Genomic DNA, 20,233 nt, shown 5'->3' on the forward strand with positions numbered 1-20,233 from the left:
CTTCATTCTTTCAAAAGATAAATAAATAAGTAATAAACTTTGGGCTAAAATATGGTTGATAGCCTCTAAGATCTCTTCAAAATTGTGATTCTATAGTTCTGAATTTAATCTTAATATTACTAAAGTTTCAACTAGTAAAAAGACTTTGAAACCCCAGTCCATGACATTTATTACAAGCAATTTAAACAAAACCAAATTCTAGTACAACAGAGAATTTGTGTATTTGGAGCTTGGTGTATGTATCAAATCCCATGAAAAATGAGTTAAAAATGAGAGCCCTAAGTCCTAGGTGAAGACCCATCCTGCAACTATATTCAACTTAATAATTTGGGGACAATATTAATATTCTAGGGATCTGTTAAACTTTGCTGCAATGGGGAAAAAAAAAAAAAAAAAAAACTTCTTTTTTTTTTTTTTTTTCTGAGATGGAGTCTTGCTCTTGTCACCCAGGCTGGAGTGCAATGGCATGATCTTGGCTCACTGCAACCTCCGCTTCCTGAGTTCAAGCGATTCTCCTGCCTCAGCCTCCTGAGTAGCTGGGATTACAGGCACCTACCACCAGGCCCGGCTATCTTTTGCATTTTTAGGAGAGACAGGGTTTCGTCATGTTGGCCAGGCTGGTCTCGAACTCCTGACCTCAGGTGATCTGCCCGCCTCGGCCTCCCAAAGTCCTGGGATTACAGGCGCGAGCCACTGCGCCCGGTCAAACCCGTATATTTTTAAATGAATTCAGAAAAGCAAAAATAAGTGAATACACAAACATGTTGCTGGTGGCATCCCGTTTATCCATCAGCACTTCATGGAAGAGAATGGTAAGACTTGCCTTCCTACTCCCATGCTCTTCTATGAGTATTGTAAAACCACTGTCCAGTTCACCCTATTATATATTTAAAATATAAACTTCTGCACTGGAAATCAGAGGTGAATATTTATTTAATTCATATATAAATTTTACATAATATTCATGGTGCTATAAATATAGGCACATTTTTTAAAAGTCCAGATACATCCAAAAATTACCCCCTACTCTAGCCTACTCCAATCCCCTCAAGATGGAATATCTAACGTGTTTGGAAAACAGGGCCCAGATAGGCCCTGCCCATTAATTTTAAAACTTTCTGACCATTAAGACCACTCTTTCCTGCTTCAACCAAGCAGAGTCAACAAGGATCATGTGTTTTCAGGGTTTTAATTGCGCTAGTTGATGAATTAAGTAAATGTCTCTGCCTGTGTAGTTTGTAATAGGTTTATGGTTTGGTTTCTCCTACTTAGTTCAAGTCAGAGAAAGAAAAAACAGTATCTATATTCCTATTGGCCTTCTTTAAATCCCTATGAGATGGCTTAAAAGTATGTCACTGCACCAGAGGACTCACTTAACCACATCTACTGACAAACAGGCAACTTCCCATAAAGTACAGATTAAAACATCATTCATTTATATTGGTTTTCATTTGGGGACAAACATTGTAAATTTAATAATTCATGGGATTGAGCACAGAGCAAATTGGACAAAAACAAATTCCTCAAAGTGACTCGGTTGATTCATTGACTGTACCCAAACATGATCCAGACTTATGAGTTTGTGTCATACATACCAGCACACATCAGACAAGATTAAAATCTACAGTGTAAAGTCATTGTAACTTGAATTCAAAATGAGAAAGAAATGAGTATTGGAAGTTGATTCATTAGAGCCTCTCTATTATGATACATTTTAACTTGGGGGGAAAAATGATTCATATACACAATTATCTTAGTCAAATTTTCTATTTCTTGCTAACAACATTTTAATTTACTCCAGAAAATGCATTAATTTTATTCAAATATATTTTCCTAAAATATAAATAATTAAATTAAATTTTTATAAATGTAGAGAATGTAGTTTCCATTGACCCCCACACAAATATCAATCAGCCCAAAATTTAAGTGATAAATCATATTTGTAATTATGATCATTTTAATTTGTCTATAAATATATAATAGAATCTTGACAACTTAATTATGAGCAGTTAACTCATACTTCATGTAGAACCGAGCACCTTAGATTACATATTGTTGAATTTAACTATTGGCATTAATATATGTATTTTAATATGTTATTTACAATACACAATTATAATTCTCTTGTATAACAACATTCCAGTGATTTTGAAAATATATAGTGAAAGAGTGCAATATAATTTACAAATGCATCAAAGCTTTTCTATGGTATTCAAGCTGGGACTTGACTTTTCAGCATTTGAAAATAGAAATAAAAAGTCAATATCCTAAAGCTGTGTTTTCTAAAGCATTAAAAACAAAAAACAAAAAAAAAACCCACTAGCTTCACAAGATGCTCCATTAGAAAGGAGTCCCGTAGGTAAGTGTGAGGAATGGCTCACCAGATTTCCCCTTGCAGAACCACAATGAACTTTAAAATCTTCAAGGAGGCAATCGTGAAATCTGTTTAACATTTTTCAGCTCAGTATTTAGTAAAGCGTATTAACAAATCCCTGTCTCCCCCTAGCAAAACACCACTCAGTCAAGCCCCTTGGAACTAGCGTCATATGATATATTCTTTGGGGAAATGCTGATTTAAAATAAAACTTTGCAATTCAATAAACAAATATGTCTGAGTGAGTAAAATCATTTTCCTTTAACACGGTTTCACTTTTTGAAGCTCTTTGCATGGGTATTTGTTAACATATGATTCTTTAAAAACACACAGGTCTAACAATAGATGTCTGTCTGTGTAAACTATAGGAAAAGTGTTAGAAATCTTTATAGAGATCCTAGAGCTCATTTTCAAGGTTTGAGAAAAGTGACTTCAAAATCAATAGGTGTTATTTTTAGTGAGTTTGTTTTGAGAGATAAAAGCAAAAGCATTAAATCAGTAACGTGCTATAGAATGTCTGAAAATATTCCTGTAGAAAAATATCAGGTCGTTATATTATTTCCCTGGAATTCTGAAAGAACGGCAGATACTATCAATAGATTTGATTATAGCACTCAGTCTATATGTAAAACCCAGCATTATCCAGAATTAAATGAGGCCGCTCTATTGCTTGAAAATGCATGCATACAAGCACAGGCAAAAACAAGGGTCAATAAGTTGCTTAGTATTTCCACTGAAAACCATGAAATGGGGATAATTAGTTAACTCCAACAATGTGAGTTGTTTTATGTGTATATCAGATGACAATATTTTCTGAAAAAATACCCATAATTCACTCTCTATAAATAAAGCTGTAATTATTGGCTATAAGACAGCAGACGTTGGTGTGAGTATAGTCCCAGAATTAATCATCCTTTGTGCATACAACTCTTTAGCAAAGCTTATCAATTTAAGCAGTCTACTTTGGCTCAGATTCTACTAGCTTACAGCTCAGATCAGTATCTGATGCTTTATTTAATTCCTACTCAGTATATGCTAATGGAGACACTTTGGAATCATTCTACACCATTGAAAGATAATTCATTTTTTGTAAAGTAACAGCTGCTTCATACTTAAATGAAAGGTGGGTTTCTATTTGAAATATTTTTTCTTTTCCTACAAGGGAAAGTCAACTCAGCAAGAATTAGGAAATAAATCACAATAAGAAAAGGGATCACTGTTACTGGGGATAGGGGGCTAGGAGGAGTAGGTAAAAATGGCAATTTCTCAACTATTCGGCCCTTGCGTACCTGGTGAACAAGCTGCCTAGGAACTGGGATGATTAAGATCTGCACATGCTGTTCTAATGGACATGTCCTTGGTTGTCATTATTTCAAAGCTATGCTGTGCTTTTCCCATCACCTCACCTCTTTAACCTTGTACTGTTCTAGAAAGTTTTACTCTGATATTTCTCATGGTACTTTCGCAGGGTATCCCTTGTAGTTGCTGAAACTGATAGAAGAGTCTGGGACAGTTACATATGACTCTTGAGAGCTAAAGCTGACTGTAGCACGCTACATCTGGTGCGCTGCTCACTACAGATGGTGTCTGACGTCACGTTCTCTGGTGGCATTGCAGCCCTTCTTTTCTCAAAGGCAAGTTGCCTCTGTCTTCAGGCCACCAAGCCCAGTCTTGTAATCTTAGCTGACAGGAAGGAATGAATGATGAAAACAATTGGCTTGGGGCAGGAATGAAGGTCCAGTTGCTGAAATTTAAAAAGAAGAGAGCATGAACGATTTTACATTAATGCTTGATGTAGATGAGTGATTTGCACATCAAACGAATCTATATGCACTTTCTTCTTTTTAAGTGTTGACTGGAGCAATTATGCTCTAAAATCATTGCCCCTCAATGAGATAAAGGAACAACTCTTTGAACTTATTCCTTACATCTCATATATCTTTTTTCCAAAATAGTTCCTGTGAAATTCAGATATACCAATACCATAAATATTGATGTTGCCCTTCTTGACTGTCTAAGCCATTTATTTTTGGTACCACAATAGTGATATTTATTCATGTTGGATTTGATACAGTATGAAGCAGTACTAAATTTCACATCTGAAGATTAGGTTTGAATCCTGGTTCTGATGCTTTTTAGACGTACAATCTTGGATAAGTCTCTTAAAATTCTTCTCAGTCCTACTAATTCACAGAGTCATTAGAGTATTAAAGGAGCTACTATATGTGAAACTTCCTCGTAAACTGTAAAACACAGAACCCATGCTAAGCAGCTGTGTTGTCACCATCCTCTAGTCTTTAACTGTTTAAGCACGTATGCCACATCTCTGGGAAGGCACCATCTGAAGTCTTATGCTTCTTGATGTGTTCCTTGAGAACCTGGCATATGCAAGACTTACAGTCTGAGCAGCAGAGTCCTTCAGAAGTTGAATTTTATCACCTGACCTAATTTAGGGAAATTGGGAGAGTTGTTCTCAATTCTCTTCTGCTGTCCCCACTTTTGTTCTGATGATGACACTGTTGGAGAATCAGAACAACCTGAGTATATTATAGCTACCAAAGTTAAGGTGGTACTCATTATGAGCCAGGTACTGTGCTAAATATCTTCCATCCACTATCTTATTTAATTCTCTCTCACAGCATCCCGATGAGGAAGCTATTGTTATTATCTCCATTTTTTTATATAGGGAAACTAAGATTCAGGGAAGTTATGAAACTTTCTAAAATACAGATCTTACAGTAAATAAACAGTGTGGACTCAAATGCAAGTCTGTCTAATGCCAGAGCCAGGGCTTAACGACAACATTCTATGTCACTAACACAGAAGGAAACTTTTGAAAGGGACATTAAAGATTAGCTACTTCAATCTGTGTATTTTATGGATGGGGAGACTGAGATAGAAAGAAATGAAAGGACTTCCCCAAGAGAGTTGGTGAGTTTGTTGCAGACTCAGAAAGAGAACCCAGGTCTTGACCCTCAGTTTATTGCATTTCTTACAGCTCATCTCTGCTCCCTTCCCCCTCCACACTGGGAAGGTCTGTGGCCCACTTCCAGGATTGCTTAAACAGACATACGGGGTACAGGAGAAGGAGGCTGTGTCTGAATTTGAGCTCGTCAACTAAATGTAGTGGCAGTAAAAATCAGTTCTTCCTAAATCTTCCAAGTCAGGCTGTAATTACAGGCAGAAAGGCTGAAATTTAGACATAAGTGATTTGCCTCATGGGCAAAAATAGCCTTGAATTTTTAAGCCAAGGATAAAGCAGGAGACTTATTCTTGTTCTTTTCCACTTTGCTAGAGAGTAGTCACCTTTAGGAAAAAGTACACGATGGGTGATTGATAGAGCAGCAACTGAATTAGAAATATTCTTAGTAAAATGGACTTTCAAGTCACTACTTTATTTCCAAGTGGGTGCTTCACACTGAACCTACTGATTGAAACATACAAACAAACAAACATTTGATAAAGATTCTGTAGATCCGTTTTAAAAGTTAGAAAAATGCTTGGCTAGAAATAACTCTCAGAAAGTGAATGTCAGCAAACCAAGTGTCAGCCACAGGGAATGGCCTCCATCGTGGCTGCCTGTGGCACTCATGGCAAGAAATCTGGTACTGTCTTGGTGCCAGAAGTATGGCATCATTTAGAAGAGCAGGGCTGCAATTTTGAGAGATAAAAAGTCCCTAGGGTCTGTTAAGTGTGTTCTGCCCTTTCCTTCCTGAAAGCCAACAAATTCATTGAGTAACCCAGTGGCCAAGGAGGACCTAAACAGGGATTAGTCATTACAAAATCAAAGTCCTCTTTGAAGTTCTACATTTGACAGCTTAAATGAGATGCTATGTTTTCCTGAAATGCCAAGGATGACACTTGCTAGAGAGCATAAGAATGTGCAATTCTCACCCTTCTGTGAAGTGAAGTCATATACTTTTTCATTATGGCAGGCAGAAACCATCTCAGGAAATTATGAATTTCAACACATGGACTACTTGCATTGAGATGAGACGTATGTTACTTTAACGGATAAATTTGCTAATTTTATTGCATATTGTTTGACGTCAGCTCCATGCTTCTGTGCCCTCCTCTGGACCTCTCTCCACTCCAGTGGAGTTGATCAGTTTCTTTTCATTTTCCTGCTGCCCTCTTGCTCTGCTCCTCATCTGGCCCCTCCTGTCTCTTTGCTCTCTGTCTTCTCCTCGGAGACTTCCCTGACAGTAGGGACCATGTATTTTACTTCGCTGCATCCCTAATGTCTAGTACAATGCCAAGGTTATATGAGACGCTTGATACTTTTTAAAACTGCAGAGTATGTTTTTTAAGCTGGTGAGACCCTATTTGATAAGAATTTAATCTAACTTTGTAAAGGATTCTTTCCTTTGACTCAAATATTTATGTAGTCTTCTAATGGAAAATGAGACTGAAGAATAGAACTTCGAAATAATTGAACCTAATCACCGTTTTTCAAGGATCAAATAAAACATGGCTTGCAAGTACATCGTTAGCAGTCAAACGCCGAATAAGAGTAGGCAGCATTATGTTGCATAATGAAATATGAATATATGAAATCACACTGTCTAAAGAAAAGTACACTTACAATCTCTCCATCTTTGCCTCCAAAATCTAAATACAGCATCCTGATTCCATCATCTGAAGACATTTTGAGCTTTTCATAAGGAGACTGTATGATGGTCTTGGGAAAGGCACCCTCCTGTGGTTCAGTGGTAATAGAAAATCCATTCTCATAATGTATGGTCAAACGGCACTCCTGGTTTTTGTAGGTGCAAGCTGAGAGAGAAAGAGAGAGAAAAAGAGACAAGTATGAACCATGGCGATCAATCCATTTTCTCAATCACTCACTTCATGCCTCCTCAGTCTCAGCAATCAGCTGCAAATTTCTTACTAAAATAAAAATATAGTCATTGTTCATGAAAATATTCTCCTTTGGATTTATTTTGATGTTGTAATTTTAAGAGCCCCATAGAACTAAGGAAAAATATTGGGAGGAAATTCCTTTTTCTATGATCTACTGAATGTTATCTGGGTTCTAGTCCCTATCTAGCCATCTAACAACACACAGGTCTATAGGTGTACTTGCCTTCCAACGGCCCTGTGGGCCTTGTCTCAAGACAGAAAAAACAGAACTTTGATTTGAATAAGGCCAGTGGGCACACTGGCTCACACCTGTAATCCCAGCTTTGGGAGGCCGAGGTGGGCAGATCACTTGAGGTCAGGAGTTCGAGACCAGCCTGGCCAATATGGTGCAACCCCGTCTCTACTAAAAATACAAATATTAGCCAGACGTGGTGGTGTGTGCCTGTAGTCCCAGCTACTCTGGAGGCTGAGGCAGGAGAATGGCTTGAACTTGGGAGGCAGAGGTTGCAGTGAGTCGAGATTGCTCCACCGTACTCCAGCCTGGGCAACAGAGCAAGACTCTGTCTCAAAAAAAAAAAATTTTTTTTAAATAAATAAAGCCACCTTTGAATCACCAACCTATCATCAACACACACACACACACACACACACACACACAATTATATCTACCACCTGGTGAAAGAAGACAGCATACACCCATGACATTATCAAAGTTAACTAATGTAAATACATAAGTCAGGAATGAGTAGTTTAAAAATAGTCTAATTTTTAATAGTCTAACAAATCTCTTTTTAGAAATTGAGAGGGGTGCTCTTTTAATTTCGCTGATGATCTTGGATCCTGGAAAAGCTGCTGTTGCTGACAGACCTCAGATGGCATCTTCCATGAAGAACACCCCGAGTGTGGCATCCAGGAATCTCAGGGGTGGTATCCACATGGTGCCCTCCAATCCAAAGAAACAAAGCAAAAACCTCTTGAGCAGGTGCGATGCCAGCTTTTATCTGGGATTCTCACTATGTTTAGGAAAAGAGTCCTGCTCTTTAAGCTTATGAGCTGGGCAAGGGGACTGCCACAGCATCCTAATTCCTATTTAGGAAGGCTTGTGAATGTTTAAAACTGTTGATCAAAGAGTTCTGAAAAAGGTTATTCAGGATCAGATTAGATTTTTTGCTTCACAAAACACCACATTTAACAGACCCTGACAAGCAAATTGGCTCAGGTTTTGATCTACATCTAAAAGTTATGTAGGGAAACCAGGACACTCACTGCTGGGGTTGGGGCTTGGAGGCATAAGAGTGAGGGCTTTATTGATTCAGAACTTGCTGTACATCATCATTTGTTCCACTCAGCTTTATAAACCACACACTTCTGAAGCCGGAACACAGCCCAATATTATAGGTGGAAAAAGGAAAGCTCAGAGAGGTGAACACATCACTACCCAGGTTGTTCGGCTTTCAAAATTCAAGTTCTTTCCACTCTGTCCTGTGTCCCTTCTCATGCTCTGGCACTCAGGACAAGGAGGGATGTGGGGAGGGAGCTGGGCACAGAGTCACTCAGCTTTCCTACCTCATGAATAATGACAGTAGGCGAGGAGGCCTCCAAAGTTTCGGGGAAGAAATAGAGATTTCTATTGCTCACAGAATGCGGTGGCTTTTAATCGAAGCTCTGATTAAAACATATGCCCCTTCTCCAGACTGACTTGCAGATATCTTTCGACTTGTAACTAGGGCTGATCTTTTCCTCTAACAGGTCTGTAACTCCTTCTGGGCACAGTCCCTGAATCCTGCCCTCCACCAGCCATCCCATTCAAGGATGTCTAAGGACAGTAGCATAGAGATTGTGCTGATAGCACTGCCTCCCTGTCTTGACCCCTCCGTTTTTTTTTTTTTGAGACGGGTCTACGCTATGTTACCCAGGTTGGTCTCAAACTCGGGGCTCGAAGGATCCTTCCGCCTCAGCCTCCTGAGTAGCTGGGGTTACAGGCATGTGTCCCATGACTGACGCCATTTTGATACTCTTCATTTCTACGACCCGCACACTATGTGGGTGAATGGGCTGTAAAAATGGTGTTCTTTTCCCCAATGTTTAAACAAATGTTAAAGCTATACCATCAGATATTCTGAATTAACTGATTGTGATTACTTTTAACTCTAGTTGACTTCAAATTGTATTTGTGGAGAATCTGACCTTGAATACTCTGGTTGACCTCAAATGGTATTTGGGATATTTGTGATCCCATTCTACATAGGATGGAATCAGTTATCTGAAGATGTTCTCAATCCATACAGAATAAATTGAACACATTATCAAGTTAATTGAAGCTCTGATTAAAACATAGGCCTCTTTCCCCAACTCTCTGCAGGCATCTTTCAAATTATAACCGGATCACACTTTGGGTAATTTCCATACTTTCTTCTCCACCACCCAGCTAGCTCACTTCACAGAATTATTTGCTATTCTCCACTGATTAGTCTATCAATAGCCCCAGTGTTTTCTTGTTAAAGCAGAGTTCAGCTTATTAGAGAAAGATTTTACAAAATTTGTAGAATGTAAATTAAGCCAAATGCCTTTGAGCATCTTCATTCTTTCCTACAGCACTCCCCAAATGGTTGCACAGGGTCTGAACTTCTCTGTTATTACACATGTAACCTTAGTAAACTTAGTATTCAGGTGGCTCAAGCTTCTTCCAACTCTCAAGTTCAAAACTTTTTTTTTTTTTTGCCATTCAGAGTAGGCATCAAAAATAAAAGCTTCCAAGATACTCCTACAAGGCTTCAACAGTGATGGGAAACATTAGAGGACACTAGTTTCAAGATAGTTACAAAAAGGCACTGATCATCTTGGATATGTTGCAGTAGAAGTTCTGCAAAACATCTCATTTTTCATGGTTACATAAATAGAGAAAATTTGGAAAAACCCTACTACATGTTAACATGTGCCACATCTTTCAGAATACTCCTGGGTGGAACCGGACGTGGTGGCTCATGCCTGTAATCCCAGCACTTTGGGAGGCCGAGGCGGGCAGATCATTTGAGGTCAGGAGTTTGAGACCAGCGTGACCAACATGGTGAAACCCCATCTCTACTAAAAATACAAAAACTAGCCAGGCATGGTGGCAGGCATCTGTAATCCCAGCAACTCAGGAGGCTGAGGCAGGAGAATTGCTTGAATCTGGGAGGTAGAGGTCGCAGTGAGATCATGCCATTGCACTCCAGCCCAGGTGACAAGAGCAAAACACTGTGTCAAAAAAAAAACAACAAAACTTTGTTTTTCAAAGTATGAAACTACTGACACATTAAATGACTGGCATATAGCAGGTCCTTAATACATACTGTACTATAAAAGGGTTCTTCCTTCTACACACATCTCCCATTTCTACCACCGACTTGCCCTTTCTAAGAGCTCTGTGTGAATGTGGCCTGTGCTCACTCAGCACTTCCATTCTGCCTCTGCCTCTTCATTCACACCAGGGCAGGGGCACCGGTCACCCTTCGCAGAACTGTCCCTTTGCTCTGCTTATCCCCAGCTCAATGCCTTTGGCTCCTGCTCTTTTTTACTGCCCTGGGTCTCTAGTTGATATAGTTTGGATGTTTTATCCCCTCCAAATCTCATGTTGAAAAGTAATTCACAGTATGGAGGTGGGGCTTGGTGGAAGGTGTTCGGGTCTTCGGGGCGGATCCTTAATGAATAGCTTGGATCCCTCCTCCTTTCGGTAATGAGTGAGCCCTTGCTTTGAATTCACGAGAGACCTGATTGTTTAAAATAGTGTGGCACTTTCCTCTCCTCTCTATCTCTCTCCCCTCTCCTATTGCCATGTGATATGCCAGTTCCCATTTGCCTTCCATCATGATTGGAAGCTTCCTGAGGCCCTCACCAGAAGCAGATGCCAGGACCATGCTTCCTGTACAGTCTGCAGAACTGGGAGCCAAAGTAAACCTCTCTTCTTTATAAATTACTCAGCCTCAGGCATTTCTTTATAGCAGGCCAAAAAGACTCACACACCTGTTTTCTGATCAATTCTATTAACTGCCTAATATATTTCCAATAATTTTATTCTGTGATAGATTACTCAGAATCAGTTTCTGTTGTCTGTAACCAAGAACACTACTCATTCATGTCTCAAAATTCATTCCTTCAGGAAGCCACCCAGAGGTTACAAGTAGGAAATCTATAACTGACTATCCAACTTACCAACTTTTCTTGAATGAAGATAGGATAAGTCTTTTTATTATCAAAGCCTTAGGTTACATTTTAGTAGGGTACAGAGCTCCTTAATTTAGAAGAATTTAAATTTGCTTCTAGAATTTTAACTATCCCCAGAGGCCAGTGATGAAAACTACTTTAAGGCCCCGGTGGAGTAGAGGGTTCATCTTCCCGTAACAGTGTATCCTTGGTAGCCCACTGCAGTACTCACCAGTGCTGATTTCAGCAATGAGTTCAGCAGAATTGTGGCAACCCTGTACTATGCTCCTTGTCCAGTGGGAGAGGTCCCTGCTGGTCTCTGCTCTGAAGAGGTGTGTTTCAATCCCTTGCCTGGTACCAGTTCGCGTTGCAAAGGACAGATCCACACCAGCCTGGGGTGATCCCTTTCCTGGACCTGAATGGACCAGCCTGGACAGACAGAGAATGAGAGAGAGAGAGAGATCATCAAAATGGAGACTAGTTTATTCACCTGGCATATCACCTTGTATAAGACCCAAATTGGTGATCTGCTCTCATTTTTCTGGTCTGGAATCAAAGGGCTCCACTATACCCTGCTCTTCTACCATCTCCTCTCCAATGAGGTTAAGATAGCACCTAAGAGCTGGGCATCTGGACGAATATGCAAGGGAGTTCAATAACATGACTTTAATTTGTGCAAATTCAACTATAAGAAAAATAAATAAATAAATGTGACAGAGAAAAGAATTTAAATACAGTATAAAATTCTCTCCAGTATTCATTTCCTGAGCATCTATATGTCCCAGCACAAGCATGAAATAAGACCGAGAATCTATTATTTCCTGGGTTAGGCTTCATTCCCCTGTGTATCTTGTAGTTTGAACATCTGGCTGTATTGAACGTACTTCTGGGTGTGGAATTTTTCATGCACGTATCCCCTAAATGCAAACAAACAAGCTGGAACTCAGTTGAAGCAATAGCCAGTGGTGTATCTGATAAAGCTCAAGGAAGAACCGTCAATGCTGGACATCTTGAGAAGTGGTATGGAACTGCACTTTAGGGGAGATTTTCAAGAGAGATTTTTACCACACAAGATTTTCACACTGACTTTTGAACTTACACTCAGCATAAAATGTGACTTCCATAGTAAATATTTTCTGAAAGGCCAGACTTGAAAGAGGAAGAATCAAAGTGCTCTGAGGGCCACCTTCGGAGCAGGGGCTAGGTCTTACTTCTCATTCATTGCTTTTAAACACTGGGATCTTTCATGTCTCTCCTACTCCTCGATATCTCAATCTCCTTTTGGGAGAGACTTTTATATCAACCATTTGCAGGGTAGTATAAGTCTAATTTAGTAAATGTGACTTCTCTCTAGGGTATTTGCAATTTCAATCTTACCTTTTAATCCAGAAACCAACACTTTACAATTTGCTAGAGAAATGCCAGGTGTCTAACCACATGGTGGATACAAGAGTTATTTTCTTAGGCAAAAGGCTTGTTATCCCTAGATTAAAATTGCACAGAGGAAATACAAAAGCTTATGTTCTCTTATAAACCTAAATACTGTAGGAACAAAATTATCAGTAGAATAAAGCATATTATTATCTGTTGAATTTCTGGCAACAAGCTTGTTGTATAACTTGGAGGAGCTTTCTTTAACTTACAAAGTTAAAATTAGGCAGGAGGGGTGGTTTGCAATGCCAACTCTAAGAAAAAGGGTATTTGAAAAGCCTTTAGGTTGGAAGAGTCATTAAAGATACGGAAGGCCAGGCACAGTGCCTCACACCTGTAATCCCAGCACTTTGGGAGGCTGAGGAGGGCAGATCACCTGAGGTCAGGAGTTTGAGACCAACCTGGCCAACATGGGGAAATCCTGTCTCTATTAAAAATACAAAAATTAGCCCGGCATGGTGGCATGCACCTGTAGTCCCAGCTACTTGGGAGGCTGAAGCAGGAGAATGGCCTGAATCTGGGAGGCAGAGATTGCAGTGAGCTGAGATTGCACCACTGCACTCCAGCCTGGGCAATAGTGTGAGACTCTGTCTTTAAAAAAAAAAAGACATAGAAGTTCTGTGAATCTTATTGAGAGTAGAGTCTGGGACAGTGTGAAGGGAAATGACTGCTGGCATGGGTGCTCACACACGGGGATTTAACATGTAGAGATTAAGCCCAATTCATTCAGGAGGGAGGAGGGCATTTTGTAATAAGTGAGCAAGGGTCACTGAGAAGCTGCTAGAGGATTCAAATGCAAGTGAGGCTAAAGAAAACAGAAGGCATTTCTCTGAAGCCTAGCATAGGCTTTAAAGGGATTGAGGATAAGGTAAAAATTCATTAAGAAAAGGTATCTACAAGGAGCAAGAATGTATATTGTGTTTTCTTATTTGCTCAAAAGTGTTTGTGTTTCAAAAAAAGTTTTTAGACTTGAAAGTGTTTAAGCTTTAATTGCTTTAAGAAATTAAATAGCTTGGCCGGGTGCGGTGGCTCACTCCTGCAATCCCAGCACTTTGGGAGGCCGAAGTGGATGTATCAAGAGGTCAGGAGTTCAAGACCAGCCTGGCCAAGATGGTGAAACCCCGTCTCTACTAAAAATACAAAAATTATCTGGGCATGGTAGCACGCACCTGTAGTCCCAGCTACTTGGGAGGCTGAGGCAGAAAACTGCTTGAACCTGGGAGGCGGAGGTTGCAGTGAGCCAAGATCGTGCCACCGCACTCCAGACTGGGTGACACAGAGACTCCATCTCAAAAAAAAAAAAAATTAATTAAATAGCTCATGCGAGGTGCCATGGTGTAATGGTGAGCACTCTGTACTCTGAATCCAGAAATTAAATAGCTCACCCTGCCTTTTTAAAATTTTAACATCTGTATCAGTTGAGCAAAGCTGGCAGGCTGCATGTTAAACTGAAAAAGGACATGGTTTGGGAGGCATACAAAGCTGTATTAGAGCCGTATTTTGTCTGACATTTGTTAAACTTTTTAAGAATCACTACTTCTTAAAAAGTAAGGTCGTGACCACCCTGGCTAACACAGTGAAATTCTATCTCTATTAAAAATGCAAAAAATTAGCTGGGCGTAGTGGCGTGTACCTGTAATCCCAGCTACTTGGGAGGCTGAGGCAGGAGAATCGCGTGAACCTGGGAGGCAGAGGTTGCAGTGAGCAGAGATCGCACCACTGCACTTCAGCCTGGGAGACAGAGTGAGACTCCATCTCAAAAAAAAAAAGTAAGGTTGTGTTGTGAAGATTAAATAACCAATGCTCTGTACCTATCACAGAAACTAGCATATGGTTTGTGCTCCATTCTTACCCCTACTCTTAGTTTCCTCATTTTAAAAATATAATACCTACCCCATAGGATTAGGATTAAATATAGTAAAATATACAGAGCACTTTGTTCAGTATTTAGTCCATTATAGTCAGCATTCAATAAAAATTGGTTCCCTTCTTCCTTCTCTGGCTGAACGTGCTCTCATTTTCCATACCCTAAATTTCCATCCAGAGGACATCAACTCTGTCATGATCCAGAGCCAGCAAAAATATATTATAGAGGCAGAAGCGAAGTGAGAAAAAGATATGCCACTCTCATGGAGAATCCTAGGAGTTTCTGTGAATTTCCTACCAATATTTATTTTTCTCCAGAGAAACTATAAAATTGAAGTAAATAATAACTGGGAAAATGCAATTTGTTAGAAAATCCACATTTGGTAGCTCAGGGTATGAGGAATGGAATTACTAAGAGAAAGGAACGAGGTCTAAGAAAACCTGGAACCAAGCTGACCAATACCCTGAACAGGGAGAGCTTGATGGGGAAGTCCAGTGTGTTCGAGAAGTAATAATGAAGAAGGCTTTTATTTATTTGTTTAGACGGATTCTTGCTCTGTCACCCAGGCTGGAGTGCAGTGGTGTGATCTCAGCTCACTGCAAACTCCACCTCCTGGGTTCAATCGATTCTCTGTCTCAGCCTTCCGAGTAGCGGGGATTACAGGTGTGCACCACCACACCCTGCTAATTTTTGTATTTTTAGTAGAGATGGGGTTTTGCCATGTTGGCCAGGCTGGTCTTGAACTCCTGCCTGCCTTGGCCTCCCAAAGTGCTGGGATTACAGGCATGAGCCACTGCACCCAGCCAAAGGAAGCTTTTAGAGCAGCAGTGCCAATCTTTTTGGCACCAGGGACTGGTTTCCCCACCTTTCAGGATGAGGTGGGGAATTGGGGATTGGTGGGAGATGGAGCGGGGGATGGTTTTGGGATGATTCAAGTGCATTACATTTATTGTGCACTTTATTGCTATTATTATTACACTGTAATAGATAATGAAATAATTATACAACTCACCATAATGTAGAATCAGTGGGAGCCCTGCACTTGTTTTACTGCAACTAGATGGTCCTGTCTGGGGGTGATGGGAGACAGTGACAGATCATCAGGCATTAGATTCTCATAAGGAGCAATAGAGTTAGAACTCTTGCGAGAATCTAATGCTGCTGCTGATCTGACAGGAGGCAGAACTCAGGCGGTAATGTGAGCAATGGGGAGTGCTGTAAATACAGATGAAGCTTTGCTTGCTAGCTGCTCACCTCCTGCTGTGCAGTCCTGTTCCTAACAGGCCACAGACCGCTACAGGTCCATGGCCTGGGTCTTGGGGACTCCTGTTTTACAGGAAGGACTGTTGGTGTTCTGTATTATTCATCTCATCATAAAATTCTCATTGATTAATAAAAAGAGAGAAAAGGAAAATTGATTTTTCAACTAACCAAGTGTATATTCTCTAATATTTATATTAAAGAACCTTGATTTGCCAGCTGAGGAACGGCAGACATGTTGAATTATGTGTCCTTTTGGATATGCCGATATTGGCTTAATGAAATGTACAGTACTGTATGTAAACTCTGAGATAAAGCAAATTGTCTTTTCACTACCTAGTGGGTATGCTGTAATAAAAGGATACTTTTCCTAGATAAAACTCAAGTGAAATACATCAGCTATCTGCTGTATCCATGTGTGTGCATGTCCTCTGGATGCAGTATTACACACCTTGAAATTATAAGTACTATGTGTAAATGTGGGAAAATGCATCTATATTATGGGAAAGCTCTGTAAATGTAACTCAAGGATGTTAAAGAAAAGCTTGAAAACAAAACCATTAAAATGTAGAGCAATTTTATGGCTGATTTTATTTCTTCTTTTTAAAAAATTCTTAAAATTTTCTCTAAGAGGCTAGACAGGGTGGCTCAAGCGTGTAATCTCAGCACTTTGGGAGGATGAGGCGGGTGGTCACGTGAAGTTAGGAGTTTGAGACCAGCCTAACTAATATGGTGAAACCCCGTCTCTACTAAAAATATAAAACTTAACCGGTTGTAGTGGGTGCCTGTAGTCCCAGCTACTGGGGAGGCTGAGGCAGGAGAATCGCTTGAACCCGGGAGGCAGAGGTTGCAGTGAGTTGAGATTGCGCCACTGGACTCCAGCCTGGGGAACACAGCGAGACTCCGTCTCAAAAAAAAAAAAAAAAAAAAAAATTGCTATAAGAAACATATACATCAAGTCCTTAAATATTTTCATTCCATTCAACATCATTTTATTATAACATTAGTGAGAAAAGAAATCGATTCCCGGGGAGGTCCACTGCCTGTGTGGCGTTGGCACATTCTCCCCATGAGTGCCTGGGTTTTCTCTGGGATCTCCAGTTTCCTTCTGCATCCCAAAGATGTTCCCGTTCGGTGACATGGCGTGTCTACACGGTCCTGGGGTGAGTGTGAATGTGGGTGTGAGCGTCTGTCCCGGGTTGGTTCCCGCTTTGTGCCCTAAGCTGCTGGGACAGGCTCCGTCTGGCCACCCTTGACTCTGAACTGGAATAAGTGAATTGGAAAATGAGTGAAGAAATGCATACAAATTAGTATTAAAAAAACATGACATCTACAATAATCATCCAGATGTAGGACAATGAGCGCTGGTTGAAAGCGCTCAGCGAGCCTGCCTCATTTGTGATTGGTTTTGACCTGCGTGGTGGGCTGGGGGTGCTCCTTACAGTTTTCATTCGGCAAATATTAATTCTTTAATGAAACCACCACCACTACGACTGCTGTCACTGAGTCACCAAAAATTGGGTAAATAATTATTTTACTTGTTTTTATTCATCTTTCTTAAATGCATGAGAAACTCACATTTATTTCATTGTTTAATATTAGAAGTGTTTCGAGTCTAACACCCAATGCCTGCAGGCTATAGTTATGGAGTAGCCCTTCTCAGAATAAAGTTAACTGATCCACGTGGGATGAAACCTACACCTGTGGCCTCATTAATCCCTTACACTGACACACTGGCCTCCAGCAAAGGAGACAGCAGAGATGCTGAGACCTGCCAGTTGAAGGTATGGGATGTTTTTGGACTCAGGGGTACTCTCAGAGGTCACAGAGAAGCTTCTTGCTTTGTTCAAGTCCTTTCTCCCTTCCTTACAAAAGAACACCGAAAATCACTCACTCATTCATTCATTCATTCATTCAATCTATAAATAAAGATTTCTTCATTCACCAAGTGATATACTCAACAAATATTTATGGAGCACTGTTATGGACTGAATTGTGTCCTCATAAGATTCATATGTTGTAGCCCAATATGACAGTATTTGGAAATGGTGAAGTGGCTACCTTGCCCAGGGTATATCCCCGCCAGGAATATCCGGGGTTGTCCCACGCCAGGAAAATTTAGAACACGGACATACACTAGGAGTTTAGGAGTGGAGGTTTAATAGGTAGAAGAGAAAGGGGAACAGCTTCCTCTATAGAGAAAGGGGTCTCCGAGCAGAAAAGGACCGGCTGGCAGCCAATGTGCTGAATTTTATAGTCCGGTTTGAGAAGGTGGTGTGTGATTCAGGCAGGACTCACAGACTGGTTCCATCAGGTATGACTTTTACCTACTGCAGGGAAGGGCTGCTTGCCCTACCCTAATCTTCTTATGCAAATGGACTTTCCAGTTGATCTGTGCCATCTTGTCTGCTTCTTGCTGTACATGTGGCTGGCAGAGAAGGGAAGATGGAGCCGCCATCTTGAAAATGTCTAGTCCGTAGTTCCTGCCGGCATTCACCCCTGAAAGCTCCCAGCTTTCTTGTTTATGTCAGCAGTTCAACTTACAGGCTGCTCTTTGTTAGAAAATGATTTGCGGCTGCTTTTCATGAAAAAGAACAGCCTTACTGAGGACTCCCGTGCCCTTGCTATCTGCCTAAATAATTCCTTCTTAAACCCTATAGCAATAGGACCTACAAGGAGGTAATAAAGGTTAAGTGAGGGGGTCCTGAGAGTGGGGCATTAATCCAATGGAACCGTGTTCTTATAAGAAGAGGAAGAGAAGCCAAAAATCTCTCCCCCTCCCTTGCACTCACAGAGGAAAGACCATGTGAGGACACAGAAAGAGGGCAGCCATCTGCAAGCCAGGAAGACAGTCCTCACCAGAAACCAATCCTGACAGCACTGTGATCTTGGACTTCCAGCCTCCAGAACTGTGAGAACTAAGTCTGTTGTTGGCGCCACCCAGTCTATGGTATTTTGTTATGGCCCCTCTAGCAGACTAATAAGCACCTACTCTACACAAACCCAAGTCTAGGTACAGTGTGAACAGAACGGGCATGGATTAAGCCTCAAGGAGACACAGTTTAAAAGGAGAAATACTGTCTCCCCTCCTAATTCCCATGGCCTCTTTACTCCAAGTTGAGCTCCAGTTTTGGGGAGCCTCATTGCTGGATTATGGAAGAGAGTCAGAACCAGCTTCTGGTAGATGACAAGCAAAGAATATGAGCCAGGTAGGGTGGATGGGTGGAGAATTATTCCTCCTCACTGGAGCAACCTGATCATTATAAAGATCTTCCTCCAGAGAGGGAATCTGAACTTTCAGGAAAAGCAATTCTTTAAAAATGGAGATCAGTAATTATGGCACAAAGACAAAGAAGGAATCCCACGTTTATCAACATATTTGTTATTTCATCCCTATCAAGGTGTTGGAAATAATAGATTTCACTTATTCTTTATGTCACTCCCAATGAATTGCTTCTGATTATCAACAATAATAAGTTGGGGATGAAACATAGGAATGTGGACATTCATCACTATACTACCTTATACTGACTGAACAGACAGCTGATTGCTGTACATATTATGGCATTGCAAAGATAAGTCAAGGCCATCGGACAAGATAAGATTAAGATCCTTTCTTTTTTGTTATGTGAGCCGGCAGGGCAATAGGAGTAGCATCTCCAGAAAGAAATAGAGAAAACTAGTGGAATAATTCAGTTTATAAATGCTCTGTGAAATCTTTCTCTTGAGATTAATTTGCATTGGCATATTACCAACTCCCAGCCAATAAATAATATTGGATATACAATGTTGGATACTGTCTAACAGCCTGCTTACTGATCATCTCCACTCCAATGGCTCACAGGCATGTTAGACTCCAGATAAGCTACAGTCGTATTGCATAAGGCCTTTAAGATCTTAAGAACCAAATACTTGAGTTCTAAGTTAAGTAACACCAGGATCCCCAAAGGGCCACGTCCACTGCAAAGGAGAGGAAGTTTATACTAGGAGTCAAAACAGTATTCAAAAGAAATAGTCATTTAGATTGGAAATTGAGGGTCTATATACAGAAAAGTTTCCTAACAATGCCAAAGACAACATGAGTTTGTCTGGAAAAGAGAAGATTTTGTGTGAGGAATGGAAAAGGGGAAAGGGTAAGCATAAATGTTTGCACTATCTGTGGAAGTGTTCAAGCATGGGTTAGTTATTGACTTCTCCAGGGATGTTATTCTCCCCTCAAAAGCCCATGTTTTCATCAAAGCCATCTCTGGACCTTG

General features: G+C 40.5%; 1 protein-coding gene across 1 annotated transcript in view; it reads right to left on the bottom strand.

Annotated features, from left to right (window-relative positions):
* Positions 1 to 915: 915 nt before the first annotated feature.
* Positions 916 to 20,233, bottom strand: part of SNTB1 (syntrophin beta 1) — a 279,512-nt gene continuing 260,194 nt past the window's right edge. The window contains exons 5-7 of the mRNA XM_032760343.2: positions 11,652 to 11,848; positions 6,960 to 7,150; positions 916 to 4,118 (exon numbers count right to left, since the gene is read on the bottom strand). Of these exons, the coding sequence (XP_032616234.2) occupies positions 4,026 to 4,118; positions 6,960 to 7,150; positions 11,652 to 11,848 (481 nt within the window). The 3' untranslated portion in view covers positions 916 to 4,025. The remainder of the gene's footprint in view (positions 4,119 to 6,959; positions 7,151 to 11,651; positions 11,849 to 20,233) is intronic.

Source organism: Hylobates moloch, unplaced genomic scaffold (assembly GCF_009828535.3).
Source record: "Hylobates moloch isolate HMO894 unplaced genomic scaffold, HMol_V3 SCAFFOLD_9, whole genome shotgun sequence".
NCBI classification, from domain to species: Eukaryota; Metazoa; Chordata; class Mammalia; order Primates; family Hylobatidae; genus Hylobates; species Hylobates moloch.